General features: G+C 43.6%; 1 protein-coding gene across 5 annotated transcripts in view; it reads left to right on the top strand.

Moving 5' to 3' along the window:
* The window catches only part of EPG5 (ectopic P-granules 5 autophagy tethering factor), a 103,230-nt gene extending 83,667 nt beyond the window's left edge, over window positions 1-19,563 (top strand). For 3 of the 5 annotated variants that reach the window (XM_079108760.1, XM_079108761.1, XM_079108763.1), the window contains 9 exons: window positions 176-351; window positions 2,998-3,183; window positions 3,718-3,927; window positions 4,527-4,671; window positions 6,864-7,106; window positions 8,151-8,367; window positions 8,843-9,058; window positions 11,005-11,119; window positions 12,024-19,563. In XM_079108760.1, the coding sequence (XP_078964886.1) occupies window positions 176-351; window positions 2,998-3,183; window positions 3,718-3,927; window positions 4,527-4,671; window positions 6,864-7,106; window positions 8,151-8,367; window positions 8,843-9,058; window positions 11,005-11,119; window positions 12,024-12,206 (1,691 nt within the window). In that variant the 3' untranslated portion in view covers window positions 12,207-19,563. Of the gene's footprint in view, window positions 1-175; window positions 352-2,997; window positions 3,184-3,717; window positions 3,928-4,526; window positions 4,672-6,863; window positions 7,107-8,150; window positions 8,368-8,842; window positions 9,059-11,004; window positions 11,120-12,023 lie in introns of those variants that run through there. The other 2 variants (XM_079108759.1, XM_079108762.1) reach the window with 2 other exon arrangements.
* Window positions 19,564-19,568: the final 5 nt, after the last annotated feature.

Genomic DNA, 19,568 nt, shown 5'->3' with positions numbered 1-19,568 from the left:
GGGTTGGGGATGTGGCTCAGTGGTAGAGTGCTCCTGGGTTCAATCCCTAGTGAGAGAGAAAGAGAGAGAGGGAGAGGGAGGGAGAGAGAGGGGGAGAGAGGGGGAGGGAAAAGAAACAAGAAGAAAAAAAAAAAAATCAAAGGTCTTCAACTGTATTTTCTTTTTTAAATTCTAGACAAGCTGTTGCCAAGTGATGAAGGAGCCCTTCGGTTACACCTGATGCATTATTGTGAAGCATGTACAGCACCCAAAATGCCAGAGTTCATTCTGTATGCTTTTCATAGTGCATACCGGAAACTCCAGTGGAAGGACCTGCATCCCGATCAGATGCTCATGGAGGCCTTCTTCAAAGTGAGCTCTTCACCCCCCGTGTCACACCCTGGAGTGCTCTGCTGCTAGGGAGCAGCCTCATCCCTCAGGTTCTGTGCAGGGGCAGTGTATGCCAAAGTGGACTGTGCACATGTTCAGTGACACCTCAGTGGAACTTGTGGAAAGCAGCAGGCTTTGGAAGTAATTTCTTTATGTGTGTTAGTAGATGATTGGAAAATATCTACAGGATAGTTTTCAAAACCCAGAGAAACATTTCATCTGTAATTTGTCAGTCATTCTCTAGACTTTATGTTGTGTGAGTATATAGTTTAATGATTTGTCTTGTTCAGTCTTGGTTAGTGTTTATGTGTACATATTTTTTTTTAGGAATGGTGTCCTTAGAACAACTTCTTAAATGCTCTGTTAAAGCAAAATGTGAATTGGTTGGTATTTAAGCTATTAGTTTCTTTTAACAGTCATTTAAGTGAACAGTGAGACTGTAGATGATAAAATGTGTGACCACAGACGATGCATCATAATTACAAAAACACCTGAAATGTTCTGAAACAAAGTACCAGTAAGTGTGTATGTGAGTCTGTAGTAGAAGCAGTAGTTAACAAAAAACAGGTACTGCAGTGTTAACTATATACCATTCAGGCATTTGGCACAGTTTTTGTTGTTCTTACAAAGTTTCTGGTTAAAACAACCCTTTATAATCTTAGCGTGGGTTTTTATGATAGTTTCGGTTCATTTGTTCATTAGTCATCAGTTAATTTGTGTTGACTCTCAGTGTCACATTTATCATTAAGACACGCTAAGTGCTTGAGTTGATGCAGATCTTTATTTATTAATTTATTTATGGTACTGGAGATTGAACTTGGGCACTTGACCACTGAGCCACATCCCCAGTCCTATTTCATATTTTATTTAGAGACAGGGTCTCACTGAGTTGCTTAGGTGACTTGCTTTTGCTGAGGCTGGCTTTGAACTTGTGATCCTCAGCCTTCTGAGCCTCTGGGATTACAGGTGTGCACCACCATGCTCAGCTCTATAGTTATTTTTGATGATTAGTGAATGTACTGGAGCCTTTTCGTGCTGTAGTGAAGCTCTGCACAGGGCTGCTCTTGTCCCTCACGCTTCTGTAGCAAGCGTCAAGCTGATGGCAGTTGTTCTAGAGAAACACAAGATTGAAGAATGATTTTGCAGCTGCATTTAGTAAATGAGGCGGATACTAAATAGATGTTTAATCACCATTACGAACATGAGAGAAAGTTGTTTTAAAGAACTATAAGATGGAATTTTAACTAAATAAGAGGATGACTTTCACTGTAAGACTGATTAAATAGTAGACCCGTCTGGCGAGGGATGCTGTAGACTCTCATCTATCTCTAGGGATGTTATTCTGATGATAGATGGCCCTTGACCTGTGCAGAAGCTGGGGATCTTTTAACTTACTATATCTTGTTGGCATAATGAAGTATGGTTTTTTTTTTTTTTTTTTTTTTTTTTTTGCAAGACTGAGGGTGAGAATGGAGAACAGATTATAAAGGAGGATGAATTGTTTTCTAAGAGGGAAGATAATTAGTAGTTCACATAATATAATACAGTAATGGGAAAAAGTAAATCATTAATCATGATTTTATAAAGAGCTTTTAATCTTTATTTTGAAAGAAAAATCCTATGACTTAGCCATGCTTTTATTTTAAACAAATTACAAATGTTGAAATAGGCTTATAAAGTATAACTTTGAGGTTAATTATATACTTTATAGTATATACCCCCAAAAAACTCTACTACAATTTAAGCACTATGTGGTCATGAAAAATTATAAAGACTAATGATATGAAGACATTTTTAATACTATAACATTACATTAAAAAGGTAATGTTAAATATTATATATTGTAGTAGGTCTCAGTGCTTGATCCTGGGGACAGCAACATCAGCATCACCTGGGAATTTGTTAGCAGTGCACATTCCTGCTCCCAACCCATATGTGGGAAATTTGGTAACAGCTCTGGGGGTGGGCCCAGCTATCTGTGTTTTAAGGTCCTGGCGGTTCTGATGTTCACTCAGGTTTGGGAAGTACTAACTAGTAGAGCTCAATTTTTGTCCTGTCTCAGCACACCTGAAGATTCTGACGTACTCTTGCAGCTCCAGTGACTCAGTGTGGCAAGGAATCGCCACCTGGGTTGGCGTTGGGGGAGGTCGTTCCTCTTTGGTAGGAATTGTTAGAATATACCAGGCATGGTCTCAGCACTTAGGAGGCTCATGCAGAAGGATCCTTTGAGCCCAGGAGTTAGAGATGATCCTGAGCAACATAGTGAAACCTTGTTTCAGTAACCAAAACAAAGAATTATTGAAATAGGTAATGAAATCCAAACAAACTTAAAAATGCACACATGCACTGAACATGGAAGGAAAGATATGTCAAATGTTAAATCTGTCTCTGGAAGGTAGGATTATGGATGATATCTGTAATCTGGGAAAAATGTTTTTAAAAACAAATACATGCAACATTGATTTATATACATTTTTTTTGTGGTGCTGGGGATTGAACCCAGGGCCTTGTGCTTGTGAGGCAAGCACTCTACCAACTGAGCTATCTCCCCAGCCCAATTTATATACATTTTAAAGATATGTCAAACAGCATAAAGCAAAACAATAATTTTCATCCATTTCCTTGTAGGTGGAACGAGGAAGCCCCAAGAGTTGTTTCTTGTTTTTGGGGTCTGTGCTCTGTGAAGTCAATTGGGTTAGTGTGCTTGCTGATGCCTGGAATCCCAGTCCCCAGCCTGAAACCCGGAGCATGATTGTCTGCCTCCTTTTCATGATGATTTTACTGGCAAAGGAAGTTCAACTCGTAGACCAGACTGTAAGTTTGGGGGGCTTGTGATCAGATGAGGCTCTGTAGCACCTCACTTTCTACTTGGTTGTGGCTTTTCTGTTATTCCCCCCCGCCATGCTTCCGTCTGTGTGAATAGATGCGTGGCCTGTGAGCTGTGCCTTCAGTGAGATGCTTGCTTTTCTTTGAGCATCCACTGTCTAGTTCTAAGTCATGAAGAAAGCCCCACTGAGTTAGAATATATGAGTCCATTTTATTTTATTTTATATCTACTTCCTAGTTCATGCTCTGTGCTTCTAGAAGTCACTGTTGGCATGTGCCAACAGAGCAGAGTTCCTTTGAAAATTGGTTCAGAATAGTTTTTTAGATCTTAATGTTAGTGGATTTTTGCTATGGCTTTGGTTATTGTCATTACTAATGCTTCTAATGAGTAGATTCTTACTTCACATCAGAGGTTCTGTAATTGTCATAGGCCAGCTTAGTGGTTTTCCCACGGACTAGTTAGAGATGCATGTTTCTGGGAAGAGATGGCTCTGGAACTAAAGCTATCTGTTCTGTTTTTAGGATTCACCTTTACTTAGTCTTCTGGGACAGACAAGCTCACTTTCGTGGCACCTTGTAGACATTGTGTCGTACCAGAGTGTGCTAAGTTATTTCAGCAGTCACTACCCACCATCCATCATCCTGGCAAAGGAATCTTCTGCTGAATTGATTGTAAGGCTTCTGAAAGTGTCTGCAGGCCTTTCCATTTCTACGGACAGCCAGAAACATCTTGTAAGTTGCAAGGGTGGTTTAAAAGGTAGAGCAAGGTCTCTGGGATTGGAAGTAGCATAAGTACCACTGAGGACAGACTCAAACATGCTGACTGACCAGCAGAGAAAGCTGGGGAGTGTCATCATGAACTCACTTTGGCCCCTTAGCAGTGTCTCATGTTGACCAGAGGTCAAAAGGATAGGGGGCTGGCAGTGGGCCACTGGTTTTGTGATCTGAATGTCATCAGTGGCAGCATGGCAGGGAGGGTGATGAGTATGAGTTTGAGGTCTGACAAACTCAGGGCAACCTCACGAAGTCTTGTGAGGATTGAATTAGTTAGTGAGCATGAAAATTTTTGGAAAGATCCTGGCAGGTCATTGGTGTTTAGTTAATGTGATGAATGTGGCGAAAAGGAGGGGTGCTGTGTGGAATTTGGGAGAAGGCAGTTCTCGTCTAGTTACCGCAGGTTTGCATAGCCCTGAATACGGGACCCCGGACTGTGTGGACGAGGTCTTCCCGTGGCTTCTTGATCTGTCCTCTCCACTCCTTGCCATGCTCCCAGGGAGTGCTCAGTCAAGACTCCTTGGATTCGTTTGAATAATCCTTTTCTTGTTTGTCAGGATGTGGTTCCAAAATGCCAAGCTTTCACTCATCAGATGGTTCAATTCCTCAGCACCCTGGAACAAACTGGAAAAGTCACCTTTGCTGTCCTAGAACAGGAAATGTCTAAGCTCTTAGATGATATCATTGTCTTTAACCCGCCTGGTAAGTGACCATTGGGAAGCCATATATTCATGTAATCTGTGAGTTACTGTCATGCATAAGGCATTGTGGGGTGAGGGAAATGGGCAGGACCCTGCTGTTCCTGTTTCCAGAGAGGCAGTTGGACACTGTACTCTCAGCCCTAGGGAGAGGCACGAGTGTTAAGAACTTGAGGAGGAGTTGACCCTGGTGGATGCTGGTGTGATATAACCTGGACTGGGGGTCAAGCTGGACACACCTGATATATTATTAGAAGGTAGCCGGAGGCCTGCCAGTGAGCAGCATTCCTAGGGGTTTGACTCTGAAGTAGGAGAGCACTTCAGAATCACTCGTAGACCTGTCAAGATACTTTACATGGAGAATTTCTTCTGCTAACAGTTTGGTGGACTGGACATCCTGGCTGCCTCTCCTGCTGAAAACAGCCAAGGATGCTGGAAAATCTCAGAGGCCAGATATGAATTAAAAGGGGGAACCCATAAAGATAGATAGAATAGAGGCTGGCTGTCACCTGAGCCCTCTCAGGATAATAGCAGGGGTGATAAAGCACAGGGCCTGCCTGAAGTGGCTGTCTAAAGGAGATCCCATGTGTAAGCCATGGAGTGACATCTTTCCTGCTCATCAGCCATGCTCCTGTGAGCGGAGAGCACACAGTTATCTCTTCTGGCCTTGGAGGTGGGCCAGATGTCTGTGTGGCAGGGAAAGAGATCCATTTTGAATATTGGTTAAGTACAAACTGACCCTCAGGTTTCTTTTTTGTTTCCCCTGGGGTGCTCGGAATCAAACCCAGGGTCTTATGCATGCTAGGCAAGTGCTCTACATAGATCTACATCCCCCAGCTCCTCACATGGTTTCAAAATAATAATTCACACTACCTACATTGTCCCCCTGCTCCCCTGCAAAAACAAACAACCAAGAAAGACAAGAAAAAGAAAAGTCAGTAGGTGCTGGAGAAACTGTGCCACAGTGGGTCATAAGTGATTTGGCCTTGAAGTTTGAACAACAGCTGACCAGGGAAGGGGGCAGAAAGAGTGTTTTAGGAAGATTTTAATCAGAAGAGTAACAAGATCAGATCTGGTTTTCAGGGAAATGTTTGTTGCCCCAGTTGATGAACAGCAAGGGGAGAGGCTAGGATCTGTTATAAGGCTCTTTGTAGTAATTTGTTCCTATGAGTCATAATTAAAAGCTAAATTAAAATTAAAATTGCTATTCAGTTGAAATAGAGACAAAGCCTTCATCACTAAGAATATTCATACCCAAAGAAATATATGAAAAAAATTCCCATGCACATTGCTGTTATTATCTCTCTCAAGATTTTTTAAGTTCTTGATTGATAAGTAGTTCTTATAGTTAACATTGTTAGTGTCTATTTTACAGTGTATAAGTAGTGAGTTTGTTTTGTTGGTTGTAATGAGTAAGATCTCCTAACTTTTTACCAGTCCCATGGATGTAACTCTTGAGTCCTGTGGCCAGAGAACCTTAGTTCTGTTTTTATTTTTTGTTTGTTTGTTTGTTTAAGTACTCAAAGAGAGCGAGAAACAGTTGGCAAATAGTGTGCCTATTAAAACTCCCAGTGATGTAGTGACTTGTATTTCTCATGCTTGAGGGTGAAGGAGTCTGTCCCAGTGACCTCCCTTCACGCTTATGAAATGGAATTTGCTCTTTTTCTTGTAACTGACTTGCTTTTTCCCTACATTTTTCTTTGAAGAACTTGTTTATTTTTACCCATCTGTCTACTTTTCTTATTTAAAAAACAAAGAAATAGGGGCATGGTAGCATGTTCTTATAGGCCCAGGAGTTTGGAGCCAGCCTGAGCAACACAGATCCCTGTCTTTTAAAAGAAACAAAAAGAAAAAAAAAAAAAAAAAGGAGGAGGAGGGAAGGAGAGGAGGAAGAAGGAGGAGGAGGAAGATGGGGAAAAGAAGTAAAAGAGCTGCTATTAGGAATCTTTTAAAAGATTTTTCCATAGTTTTATAGTTGCTTTTAAGCAACAATCTTTATTCTATGTAAATCACTCTAGAATACTGATAGTTTGGCCATGGCCATGTTGGGGGTTGGAGTGGGGATGGAGGGTCCTCTTGCTAATTAGTTTTTCATATTTGCCCAGAGAGCAGATAAGATGGTAGCACTGTTGTTCTCATGATCACAATCCTGTCCCTATGCCAGCAGCCTGAGAGCATGTCTGTGTTCTCCTTCAGACATGGACAGCCAGACCCGCCACATGGCCCTCAGCAGCCTCTTTATGGAAGTCCTGATGATGATGAACAATGCAACTATTCCAACGGCAGAGTTCCTCCGAGGCAGTATCCGGACCTGGATTAGTCAAAAAGTGCATGGGCTGGTGGTGCTGCCCTTGTTAACAGCAGCCTGCCAGAGCTTGGCGTCCGTCCGCCACATGGCAGAGACTACAGAAGCCTGCATCTCTGCCTACTTCAAGGAAGGTAAGGGGACACATCTTTTGGTCTTTCAGGAAGATTAAAGCTCTGTCACCAGGAGATAATCTTTCCAGAGTCTACCATTCTAATTTCTGCTCTGAAAATATTTCAGAACATTTCTATATCAATATATATCTATCAGTATATATCTATGTAAATATATATCTCTATATATCTATGTAAAAATAGATACATTTTTAATAAAGACCTGCAGTTGGCATAAGAATCACTCATCCATATATGTTGGTACCATCACCTTTCAAGGGACAAAGGCTCTAACTTGTTTAACATTGGTTTTAGAGTAGTAGAGCAATCCTATTGTCAAAGGCAAAGTCATGGTCCGCAAAACAATTGTTCTCCTCCACTGTTCATTTTCCTTTTTTTGGTCAGTTTTGATAAAAGGAGTTTTTATAGAAATGTTTTTTATTGTTTCTGGTCATGCTTTTGAAATATTGTGAAGAGGTCACTCTCTGCTGCCCTTTTTTTCCCTACCTTGAAACTTTCAGACTCTGGAGACAACCTGGTCTGATTAAGAATTGCTAGAACACCCCTTCTTGACTCTGATATTCAGGTATACATCATACTAGACAATGGGAGAGAAAGAAAGCTAGTGGAGCAAGGTTCCAGGAGTGCCCATAACCTGCCGTCTGTCCTATCCCAGCAACCCACAAACATTCCATGTCCACCAATGGTATGCATGCCACCATGCACCCACCCCACCCTCACTCTCTGCAGAGTTGGGAATCATTAGGATTAATACTGCTGTTTGAAATTAATTTGTGTTATTAAAAAAATCAATGTCTGGAGATATGGTCTGAGCTTTGTGTGAATATGATTCTTGGGATCAAACCTAGGGCCTCACACCTGCTAGGCAAGCACTCTACCACTGAGCTGTATCCCCAACTCACATTTCACTTCTATGGTCTGTGGAGCCAACCTAAGAGATGTTACCTTGGCATGAAGCTTCAGGTGAAAAGATTTGTTGCGGTTCTTAAATACTTAGAAACCCTTGTTTATGTCTTGTTGTTGCCTCTTGGTTTCTTTTCTTAGGCTCCCTTAATCAAAATTTAGGATGGGGCCCCATTCTGGTGTCCCTTCAAGTTCCTGAGCTCACTATAGAAGAATTTCTGCAGGAGTGCCTGGCCCTTGGCAGTTACCTAACCCTTTACGTCTACCTGCTCCAGTGTTTGAATAGTGAACAGACTCTAAGGAATGAAATGAAAGTGCTGCTCATCCTCAGCAAGTGGGTGGAGCAGGTATATCCCAGGTGCGTTGGCCTCTGGTTGCTGTATAAAACTTGTACTTGACTAACTTGAAATTTAGAGTTTCGGTAAGTATTTAAGAACACACAATCAAGTCACAAATGAAAAAACAAACAAGGCTATAAATTACCGTGACACTTGTTTGGGCTAATTTTCTGAGCCAGTTTTTTATTTCCTAAAGCAAGCATTTTAAGCACCAGGCTTCAGCTTTCTTATGAGTGAAGTAGAGAGAAAATCACTACCTCCCAGGTTTGTGAACAGTAAGTGAAACTATAAAGCCCAGGCACAGTGTCTAGCATGGAGTAAGCATTCACTAATGGTAGCTGTTACAGTCTCACTGCATTAGCATTTTATTAATGCCAATTAGCTTAGGCTTTTAAGATGTAAATGTATCCTTAAAAGTCAAATGTGAACTTTCAGTTAAATGGGAATGGAAAAAAATCTCACTTCATCTTTTACTTCCTCTGGCTCCTTCCCCAGTTCTGCACAGGAAGAGGCAAAACTGTTTCTGTGGTGGCATCAAGTCCTGCAGCTGTCTCTGATTCAGACTGAGCAGAATGACTCGGTCCTGACGGAATCTGTTGTTCGAATTCTACTCACGCTTCAGAACAGGCAGAACCTCCTGGCTGAGGAGAGGCTCAGCTCTGGGATTCTTGGGGCAATTGGATTGGGCCGGAAGTCACCCTTGTCCAACAGGTGAGGATGCACCTACCACTGCTCTCTTGGAAGGCCTCAGATGGCTGCACCTATTTCAGGGTGGGATTCTGGGGTAGGGTATTTGATGTAGGAGTTATGTTTTCCAGAAAGATGAAGGGGGACCAAAAAAAAAAAAAAAAAAAAAAAAAAAACCAAAAAAAAAAAAAAAAAAAAAAAAAAAAAAAAAAAAAAAAAAAAACGGAGTTTGATTACATCTTGATATTCTAAAAAGCATTTTTATTTTTTCTTGCTTGGAAACAATTTTAAGTTCAGACAGTGTATTTTAGTGTTATCTCTTGTATGTTGACTTTGTAATCTGATTACAGAGCTGATTTCTTTTTGGTTTGGAGCCAATAATGGTATGCAAGGTTGAGTTAAAAAATGCTGGTAATTTCTGTAGGCATGGTGGCACACACCTGTAATCCTAAGGACTTGGGAGGCTAAGTCAGGAGGATTGCAGGTTCAAGGCCAGCCTCAGCAAGTAAGCAGGCTCTAAGCAACTTAGGGAGACTGTGTCTGTAAAAGGACTTGGATGTAACTCAGTGGTAAAATGCCCCTGAGTTCAATCCCCAGCTCTGAAAAGAAAAGAAAAACCCTGTCCTATTAAAACAAAAACAACAAAAAACCCTGGGCACTTCATTATGGGCAATTGCTATCTGTGCTGTGAGTTCAGGGAAGTCCAGAATCTGCGAAGGGCTCAGGCTCATGAACTGTTAAGTCCTCAGAGTGGGTTAAGGTTGGTTGGTAAGAAGGGTAAGTAATGAGAAACAGACTAGGTTTTATTGCTAAAAATCCTGAAGTATGAAAGAATTTGCTGTTAGCCTCCCACTCTGTCTCATAACACTTATTTATATCATAGTTTTCTTTTTAAGCCCTTGTCAGTGTTGAAAACTTCTCATACCAGACTGATGTCACCATTCTTGTGGAGTGGCCCATCGTGTTGATGTAGTGCTGGAGAACTCTCATTCCAAAGCAGTTAAACTCCTTTTTCTTTTTTTTTTTTATGATAGAGTTGAGCAGGATTATGATTTTTGTTTCACTAAATTTCAGCTTGTATATCTTTTGTTCATATCAAGTGCTTTTCTTTTCAAATTGTGGTGAAATATACATAACTTACATGGCAAATGTCCATATATGGTAAGCATTTTAGGATGTACAAATCAGTGCCATTTCATACATTCAAAATATTGTTGCAGTCATCACTATCTAGTTCCAGAACATTTTCATCACCCAAAAGAAGCCCTATACCCATTAGACAGTCACCTCCATTATCTTTTCCTTCTAGTCTCTGGTTACCACTAATTGACTTTATGACTATATACTAAATCCTACTTTGGACATTTTGTGAAATGGAATTTCATAATACGTGGCCTCTACTGTCTGCCTTCTTTCACTTAGCATAACATTCTCAAGGTTTAGCTGTGTTGTACGTGTCAATACTTCATTCCTTTATATGGCTGGATAATGTTCTAGTTTATGGATCTACTGCATTTTGTTTATCCATTCATCAACTGATAGACAGTTGTTCTATTTCAGTCTTTTTTGCTTTTGTGGATAATGTTTTGAACAGTCATGTACGATTTTTTCGAAGCACATCTGTTTTCAGTTCTCTTGAATATATTCCTGGGAGTGGAATTGCTGCATCATATGGTAATTGTATGCTTTACTGGTTAAGTAAGTGCCAAAATGGTTTCCATAGTGCCTGCACTGTTTACATTCCCCCCAGCAATATATGAGTGTTCCAGTTATTCCACATCTTTGCCAACACATTCCTGAATCTGAATTACGCACACATTGTTATATTTAAGATTTTCGTTAAGAGGCTTACTACATAGTAGATCTGGAAATATGTTTATCTTGTGTTTCCATAGAAAACATGGTATTTATTTTTTAGAAGCTTGCTGTAATTGTCACTTACCTGTTTTTGCCTCTCTCTGTCACCTCAGGTTCCGAGTAGCTGCCCGAGGCATGGCTGCCTTCCTTTCAGTTCAGGTTCCTGCAGAAGATCAGATCCGGTTGAAGCCTGGCTCTGAATTACATCTGACCCCAAAAGCTCAGCAGGTGAGTACAAATAGCCTGGCTCTAGATTGCTCCCACTTTCTACTCTGCAGGATGTCTGTGTGCGTGGTAAGTGCTGAGCCCCCTTTGCCTGCTCTTCTTAGGCAGCTTGATGTGTAAGCCAGCTGCATGCAGTGTGAGATATTAAGAGCAAGGATCAGATGGTACAATTGGCAGATTTTTCACAGGGATTCCAGTTCATAAAATACCTGGTAACTTGTCACTTGCTGAGTGGACAGCTGCTGTTGGAATCCCTCATGTCTTGCATGAAGTGGCACAGTTGGGAAGCTGAGTCCTCTGAGGGCAGGGTGGGAAGTCAGTGAGATGCATCTTGGGTGTTAAGTCTTCAGCTGTCCTGTGGCCCCAGGATCTGGGGCACTGGGACTCTGCTTTAACTGCCTGAGAGTCACCCAGGCCCCCTTTGCTCACCTTCCAGTAGACTTCCTGCATGTCCCTTGCGTACTTGCCATCAGGGTTTTCAGACTTGAAAATGCCATCTTTTTTATAAAAGGATTAATTTTAGGCAGCCTGTCTTAGTGGACCATTTTGGAAAAAGGGGGGTATTGGGGGGGAGAGAGTCTAATTCCTACCCCCTTGGATTCCTGTTCGTTGATTGAACTCTGTTCACACAGCTCATAACTTGGTACCAACACTAAGACTTCTGTTTACAGCCAACCCAGTAATTTATTTCTCAGCTTCTGGGTCACTTACCATCCTCCAAAAATAAATCTTCTCCCTTTGTGTTTTCTGAACCAAGCAAATCCCACTTTTTAATTGATATTCTTTGGTGTCATGGTCCCCACACATAGGAGTAGGTGGGAGTGGGGGACTTCATGTGGGGTGGGCGTGCCCCCGTGGGGAAAGGATGCATCTACGGGGTTAACCCTCTGTCTTTCATGTCTTTTAGGCTCTGACTGCGCTTGAATCCATGACACTAAGTAAACAGTATGTTGAATACCAGGATCAGATTTTGCAAGCTGCCCAGTTTATAAAGCATCCTGGCCATTGCCTCCAAGATGGGAAAAGCTTCCTGGCTCTTCTCGTTAACTGTCTCTACCCAGAAGTGCATTATCTCGACAACATACGGTAGTAACCATGAGGCTCTTGACAAACCCCATCACTGTTTATGTTTACATTTAACTTTGCTGTTGCACAAGTAACTTTGCTCAGTTTTACTGCAGGATTCGGTTTAGCCATGGAGTGGTTGACTGAGACGCAGCTGGGAGACCTTAGGTGATCCTGTGTATGTGTGTGTGTGCTTCACTCTCTGGGGACTGTTTAGTTTCTATGTTCATACACAATGAGATTTACAAAGTTCCACTTGGGTGCAGAGCCACTCACAGTTGCCAACTGTCCCAGTCATCTCGTAGTCCTGCAGAGGGGATTTTCATGGTATGTCCTCTGTCTCCCCTGTTTTGATGTCAAGATTCCTGTGCCAGATCTGAGTGGTTTGAAAGTCATATGTAACCCTCACTTTGAACCCCATTTGTGTGCTTTTAGTGTGAAAAAAATCAACCTTGAGAATTTCTGCATTTCTCAAATATGGGGAAATAACACAGCCTAAAGATACTGTGTTATTTCTCTCAGAAAGGAGATAAAAATGACGAATTGAAGTGATCCAGTGCAAAACATGACACCTTGATCCTTATGATAGTGGATAGCAGAGACGGTGACACATGTCTGCTTCCATCCAGAAGAGCCCCATCTGGATCAGCGTGTCAGGCTGGTGCTCTGTGATGAGGGTGCTGGGCACACACGTGTTTTGTTTGGTCCACATGGTGCGGGGGGCACAGTGTTGACTCTCTCCAGCCACTAGTCCCTCTATTCCCTCAGGTCCCCTCATTCACCTCCCCTCATTTGACATCAAAGTTTGAAACTCTTGGTAGACACTAAGGTTGCTATCTAAAGGCCCCACTTTTGATCAGGAGACTGTAGATTTACCTTTCCATTCCCTGCTTGCTTCTTCCTTCCATATTTAAACTCAGATAAAGCTGGTGGACCTGCTGAAACACTTGTCCGTGGAAACTGGTACAGGGTAGGAGAATTTCTGAAATCTGGCTTTTTTCAAGTTGCCCCGTGCCTTGGGCTGCTGTTAACATTCATTTATTACCTAAGCCTGTCTGCAGCATTGCCTTGTTCAGTGCCAGCTTCTTGCTCATGTTATTTCCCCCAGGAATTAGCAATCTGATTTGTCAACATACTCTTGGCTCAAAATGGATTTTGTTTGTCCAACTTTCATAGTGTGTCCTTGTGGGTTTTGTGCAGCCCTAGAAGAATACCCCAAAATACCTAACAGCCCCCAAGATTTCTTAATAGAGAGAGAGGGATATAGTTACCAGAATGCACATCTTCTCCCACATATCTACATACCCCCACACTTGGAAGTTTGTAGGAACTTTCCTTCTTCACTGGATAGAACAATTCTGCCTCACAGACATGCCTTGGAACTCTGATGAAGAACATCCCTGTTCAACATCTGAGTTTTGTAGGCCACAGAGAGTCATCTCACAGTGACACGTCTCAGCTTTCCTAGTTTTTGCTTCTCTCCATTTTCAAAATCAGTCATCATCTTATTCTATGTATATGAAAATTTTAGAAGCTGTGGACAGTTAAATTGGCTGGTTTGGCAGCAGTGATTTTATGACAGGAAATATTTGTGTATTGTTTTCTTTGAGGAAGATGAAATTATTGATATCCTAGAATGTGAAATTTTTGAGTGACAGTATGTACATTCTCACAAAAATTATGATCAATTTTTAGAAAGTTTATAATATTTATAATGCATTTAGTCTGTAAAGATTTTAAAAAATAAAGTCAACCTTTGGTTGTAACTTCTGCAAATCTGAATTTCAGGGCTTCTTCACACTAACTAGTAGAGCATATCAGAGATTAAAGTTGATGTAGATTTTTGCACTTGATGTCATCCTATTTACTTGACCTTGTAACTTGATTTGCAGAGATGGTCAGTAAAAGTGCTTGCACTTCACTCTTACGTCAGAAGGTTTGCTCATCCCATAAAGTGCTGGACTCGGTACTTTAAAGATACTGAAATACTTCAGGACATGGCAGCGCTGCTGTCGCCTCTGGGGAAGGAAGGCTGCACCTGGGCCAGCCTGCCCTCTGCTTGCAGGTAACAAGCCTTTGCTTGAAAAGGCCTTCAGAGAGCGCAGGGCCACAGTCTGAGAGACAATGACGGGTGCTGCGTGTCAGCAGTGGCATTGGGCAAGACCAAGGTCTTCTTGTGGACTGAGCAGCGTGGAAGGCGCACAGTCTGGACTTGTTCACACAGTGGCTGGCCATGGCATCGGCTCAGAGAAGGATGTCTGATTCTTCCTGTTCTCAATGAAAAGTGCCTCTCCCATCCTTACCCAACCTGCGGTCGAGGGGGTCAGAGAGGCAGCCGTGTTCCCCCATCTCCTTGCTCTGTGCCTGAGTAGAACAGATGGAGGGCAGAGAGCTGGGAGACACAGGCCATTGAGGCAGGAAGGTCCTGCTGGATGTGTCTGCACAGTGTGACAGTCAGCAGGTGGAGCTAGGCCCCAGTGTTCCCAGAGGTCGTGCACAATCGCCCTCAGTGCTGACGTGTGGCTGCCCTCTTGACTGGTGTGTTAACTTAGTCTCCAAATGCCTCTGCCTCCCCAGGGCTGTGCCTGAGTCTCTTTGAGACTGGAGGAAGTTAGTGCAGAGAATGCAAACTCACCCAATGTCCCTCCCATCACGTGACAACCTTGTTCCAAGTATTCACCAAAACCAGTGTGTCCATATTGTATAAATCAATCATATCTGTGCCTTTGTGTTTGAATGAAAGATGGTAACACCATTTTTCATAGGGTTTTTGATCCTAAAATAAGTTGTTTCTTCTGGAGCAGGAAGTAAATGTCTAGAATAATCAATATTTAAAAGTTAAAGGGGGCATTAACACACCTGGGGCTCACCTCTCACTCAGTGGGATCCTCAGCTTCCCCCACCCAGCCAGTGGCCTTAGTCCAGCCCTTGTGGGGCCACCCAGGCTGCTGATGGCGAGTTGCATGTAGTTCTGCTGGCAGCGAGGCATCTCCTGAGGAGGCTGCCCGTTGTGGACCTGCCTGGAGCGGCGCAAGCTGGCTCTGTTCTCTTGCTCCCCTTTCAACAGGCATTTCCTTTCATATCACACCTCTGACACCACGCATCTCCATCCCTTAGTCCTCTCCAGGCTAAATGACCCAAAGACTTTAATTTTCTACCATGATGTCCAGAGGGCCACCTTTGGGGATAGTATGGGACTGGGTGAGACAGGCCAGGCACCTAGGGTTCAATTGAGGTTGGTTCTTGCAGGCACCAGGAGAGGGCACTTCCTTGCCTTTTCTGCCTTGGTGCCTTGCTCTTCATCCTGAGCCCTGCCCTGGCATGGTTGCTCTTGCCGTCGAGCAGTGCAGTACGTGCAGTACATTCCTCTGGACACTTGGGCAGCGTTGGCTCTAGCTGTTACATATGGTTGGCACATTAAATTCATGGCGAGTTCAAACTCCTGACCTTGGTTTAATACGAGTTGCTGCTAAAGACTGGTCTCATTGCATGTGCGCGAGGCAGGTCTCACCATAAGGTGCTCCACACTTAATCCTTTACTGCTGTCTGCTCTCAATGTTGGGGAAGCTTATGGCTTATTTTGAGGTAGTAACTGACCATTTCTCTACTCAGTTAATTCTTATCTTAGGCAAAATGAAGAATGTGGGAAATAAGCATGTTGCTTTCAAAAGTAAAGTGTCCCCTACTCTGATCTTCCATTTGCATCTGGGTCATCCTGGGTAAAGCTCTTGACATATAGTCAGGCCCCTATACTGCCTTTGTTTCTCCACCACGACACTCATGTTCTTGAGCATCATGTGACCTGGTGCAACTGTCTCTGAAGTTTCCTTCACTCTGGATAGTTTCCTGATTTCTGATGAGAGTATCTTAAAAAAGGTTACTGATCCTATTTTGGGATAATGAACTTGCTAAGGGATGTCGTTGATTATAACTTGTTTTTAAATGTACCAATGTGATATCTCTCACTGAGCAATGAGAGAATTTATTTCTCTTTCTATGGTTTAAAATCACTTACATTGGAGATTGATACTTCAGTGGGTTCAACTCTTTCTTCCTACATGTCTAGAGTGGCCTTTAAAAACCACTACTTTATTTTGGTCATTAAATGTGCAATATTCACTTCTTATTCATTGTTAAACCTTTTACATGCTTGTACAAAGGATGAGTTTTTATACAATGGTGAGAAACAGGAAGAAATAAGAATTGATGAAGTAAAATTCTGCAAATAAACTACATTCAGAGTGAATTTATCCCTGGTGGGCCTGTCTCATTGTTTCTGGCAAGTTGGTTGTCAGGGCTCCTTTCCATACATAAATCACATGAAGAAAAATTTTAATTAGTTTGTAATGGGTAAGATCTTTGTTCTGTGATGTTTTGCACAGTGGCGAAGCCTCTAATTGCAAAGAGAATTGGCATGGACCAGAGACTCAGAGAGATCAGGAGAACCCCTCACGGTCTGTAGCTGGCCTTCACCTCCGTAGGAGGAGGGACTTAAAAGCTGCACTAAGGCTTCCACTGCCTGAGGGGTGATCTGGTGTGAGGGAGGGAACTGTCAAGAGGGCCGAGCTGCCAGTAGAGGGCAGTGTCCCAGAGGTTGCTCAGGATGGCTCTGAAAATGGACCTTCAATATTGGAATCCCAGGGAATTTCACCTTAATGTTGATTTTCATGGATTTGTAAGACACGCCTAGAATGGGCGGGAGGGGCTGACATTCCACCAGGGATTAACATCAATTTGGGATTTGCCAAGGATGAGGCCTTCTGGGTGCGGGTGTGTCGCTCATCCTTCTGAGTTTGGCTGCTTTTTCAAGATAGAACCACAGGATTAAACCACATGAGCAGACTTGTTTTCATGGATCCTGTGCAGATGGAGCAGAAGGCTCCAGCCTGCAGTCTGCACCACCTTGGGAAGTCTAGTCTCGAGAACCCAAGTCATCTAGGTCATTTCTCTCCTTGACTTTATGGCCCCAAGAGGAGAGTGAAGAGTCCCAACTGTGCTGACCTAGCCTGTTGCCCAGGTCTCTGGCCTTGCTGGCCAGTGGCGGAGGGAGGAGAGGAGGGGCTGTAGGGTGGCTCTGCCCACCCCCAGACCTCTCACTGAGGGATGATCAAGTGCTGTCCCTACCCACCCTCCCTGCTGCCCCTCAGAGCATTATTTATCAGGAGGCCAAGCAGAGGCTGCTTGTGACTGTGCACCTTATTAAAGGGGGTTCCAGCTCTCCGTGAACCTGCTCCCCGTGGCCATGGTGATCTGAAACCGCTTCATCAGAGTCCATTCCTGCTTCTTCCATTCAAGAAGACCTGCTGTAAAGTGCAAGTTCTATAGCCAAGGGCACCAGATCATTAGCCAGCACCCCTGTACTCGGGGACAATGAGGTGAACAATGCTGGGCACCCCAGAAAGCAAGTATCCAACTTCTGCTTGCCTAAGAATCACCTGGAGTCAACTGCATCCTTGTCAGAAATAGCAAACTCAAGAAGACATTCTGAGGACTGTTGGGGAAATCTGAATCTGGACTGTAAGGTGGCTTTACTGAATCACTAACTTTCTCAGGCATGGTAATGGTACAGAGGAGATGGAGGAGAATGCTCTTGTCCTTCAAAGGTGTTTAGGGTGAAGGACTGTGATGTCTGCAGTTTACTTGCAAATGGTTCCGTCACACACACGAAAAATGCAAGTAACTGTTGAACGGAGGTGGTGGTGTGTGGGTGAGCATCTCACTTTTTCAAGTTTCTTGGTGTACGCTTGAAAATGATAATAAAAGCATGGGGCAAAGCCACCGGAAGAGCTTGTTTAAAATGTCAGCTCCCCCAGCCTGTGGTTCAGTAGGTCCCAGTGGTGCTCGGAATGGGCATTTGAACAAGCCCCCCAGGTGTTCCTGATGCAGGTGCCCAGCCTGGAGCATCGAGGCTCTGATTATGGCAGTGGCCAGATGGGTGAACGCAGCCATGCCAAGTAGTACAAGGAGCTCAGTGCCACACTCAGCCCCTTGGGTGCCCTGAGTCCCTTTTGCTACTCTCATGCTTGGGGGGGAATACCCTCCACCCAGCACACGGTGCACTGCCCCTTTAGCTCTGGCCACATCCTGCCTCTAACCCTCTTGTTCTGGTAACTTCCAACTGCTTACACACTGTGTTGTGTCTAACTTCCTGTTCTTTGCTCAGACTGTGCCTTTGCTTAGAATGTCCTTCTTTCCTCCCTCCCAACTGCCATTCCTCCCCTGTTTGCACAGCCAAGTACCATCCCCAGGTAGCTTCTTCCAGAAAGCCTTCCCAAGATGGGGCAACTGCCTTGTCTGTGTGCTCCGCAGCACCCCCAGCTGCCTCCACCTGCATGTAATTTTCCTTCCACATCCCCAGCCCTTTTTATTTTTTATTTTGAGAACAGGGCCTTGCTAAATTGCTGAGGCTGGTCTTGAACTCGTGATCCTCCTCCCTCAGCCTTGTGAGTCACTGGGATTACAGGTCTGCACAACCACACCCAGCACCACCTTCATTTTGGTATCCCCAGTTCCTGGCACGAAACAGATACATAGAAAATAACTGCCGTCAATTTTTCTTGGAGGTAAAACTGACTTCAAAGACCAAGCAGATGTTGTAATACACATCACCCCTTTGTCCCTAACTTCTTCCCTGGTGATATAGGACTTTCCTTGGAGGTGCCTGAAAGCATCTCTGAGCAAGGAGATACAGATGCTAACTCTTGTGACCTCTTACTAGTTAAGACAGGCTCCTGGTTAGATCCCACCTTAACCATAAGCTGCCATCACCCACTGGCCCTGGCAAAGGCTCTGGTGTGGAAGGGGCCTGGTAACCTGCTGCTCTCAACCTTCAAGCCATATCCCCAGAGAAGCATCATGACCTCTTTAGTCCCCTATCCTGTGGCCCTTCCTCTTGCCAGTTTACTTGGATCTCTCTCCTGCTCTCTTAATAGTACCAACAAATTCACACTCAAGTGTAAATAGGGAAGGCAGCACCCTCCCCTTACCCCCACAAAATTATCCAGCTGAATTGGGGCAGATGGGACAAAACTGCTATTGCTTTTGGACTTCCCACATGCTAGGAGGAAGCATGCTGTGGAGAGAGGTCAGCGCTGCAGCTGGGCTTTTGTTGGTTTTCCTTTTGTGGTATTGGGAATGGAACCGGGGCCTCACCCTGGTAGGCAAGTGCTCTCCTGCTGAGCTCTATCCACAGCCTTTACATTTTTAAATTTTATTTTGAAAGAGTTTCACTAGGTTTAGGCTGGCCTCGAACTTGCGGTCCTGCCTTAGCCTCTGGAGTAGCTGGGATCAGCTGCTGTAGCTTCTTAATTCACCGGGATCCACAGTGTCCTCAGGGCTCCCAGCTTTCAGTCCCTGAGACAAGCTCCAGATGCGTTGAGATAACGGT

Source organism: Sciurus vulgaris (assembly GCF_902686455.1).
Source record: "Sciurus vulgaris genome assembly, chromosome: 13".
NCBI lineage: Eukaryota > Metazoa > Chordata > Mammalia > Rodentia > Sciuridae > Sciurus > Sciurus vulgaris.
This window is presented reverse-complemented; position numbering and strand designations above follow the sequence as displayed.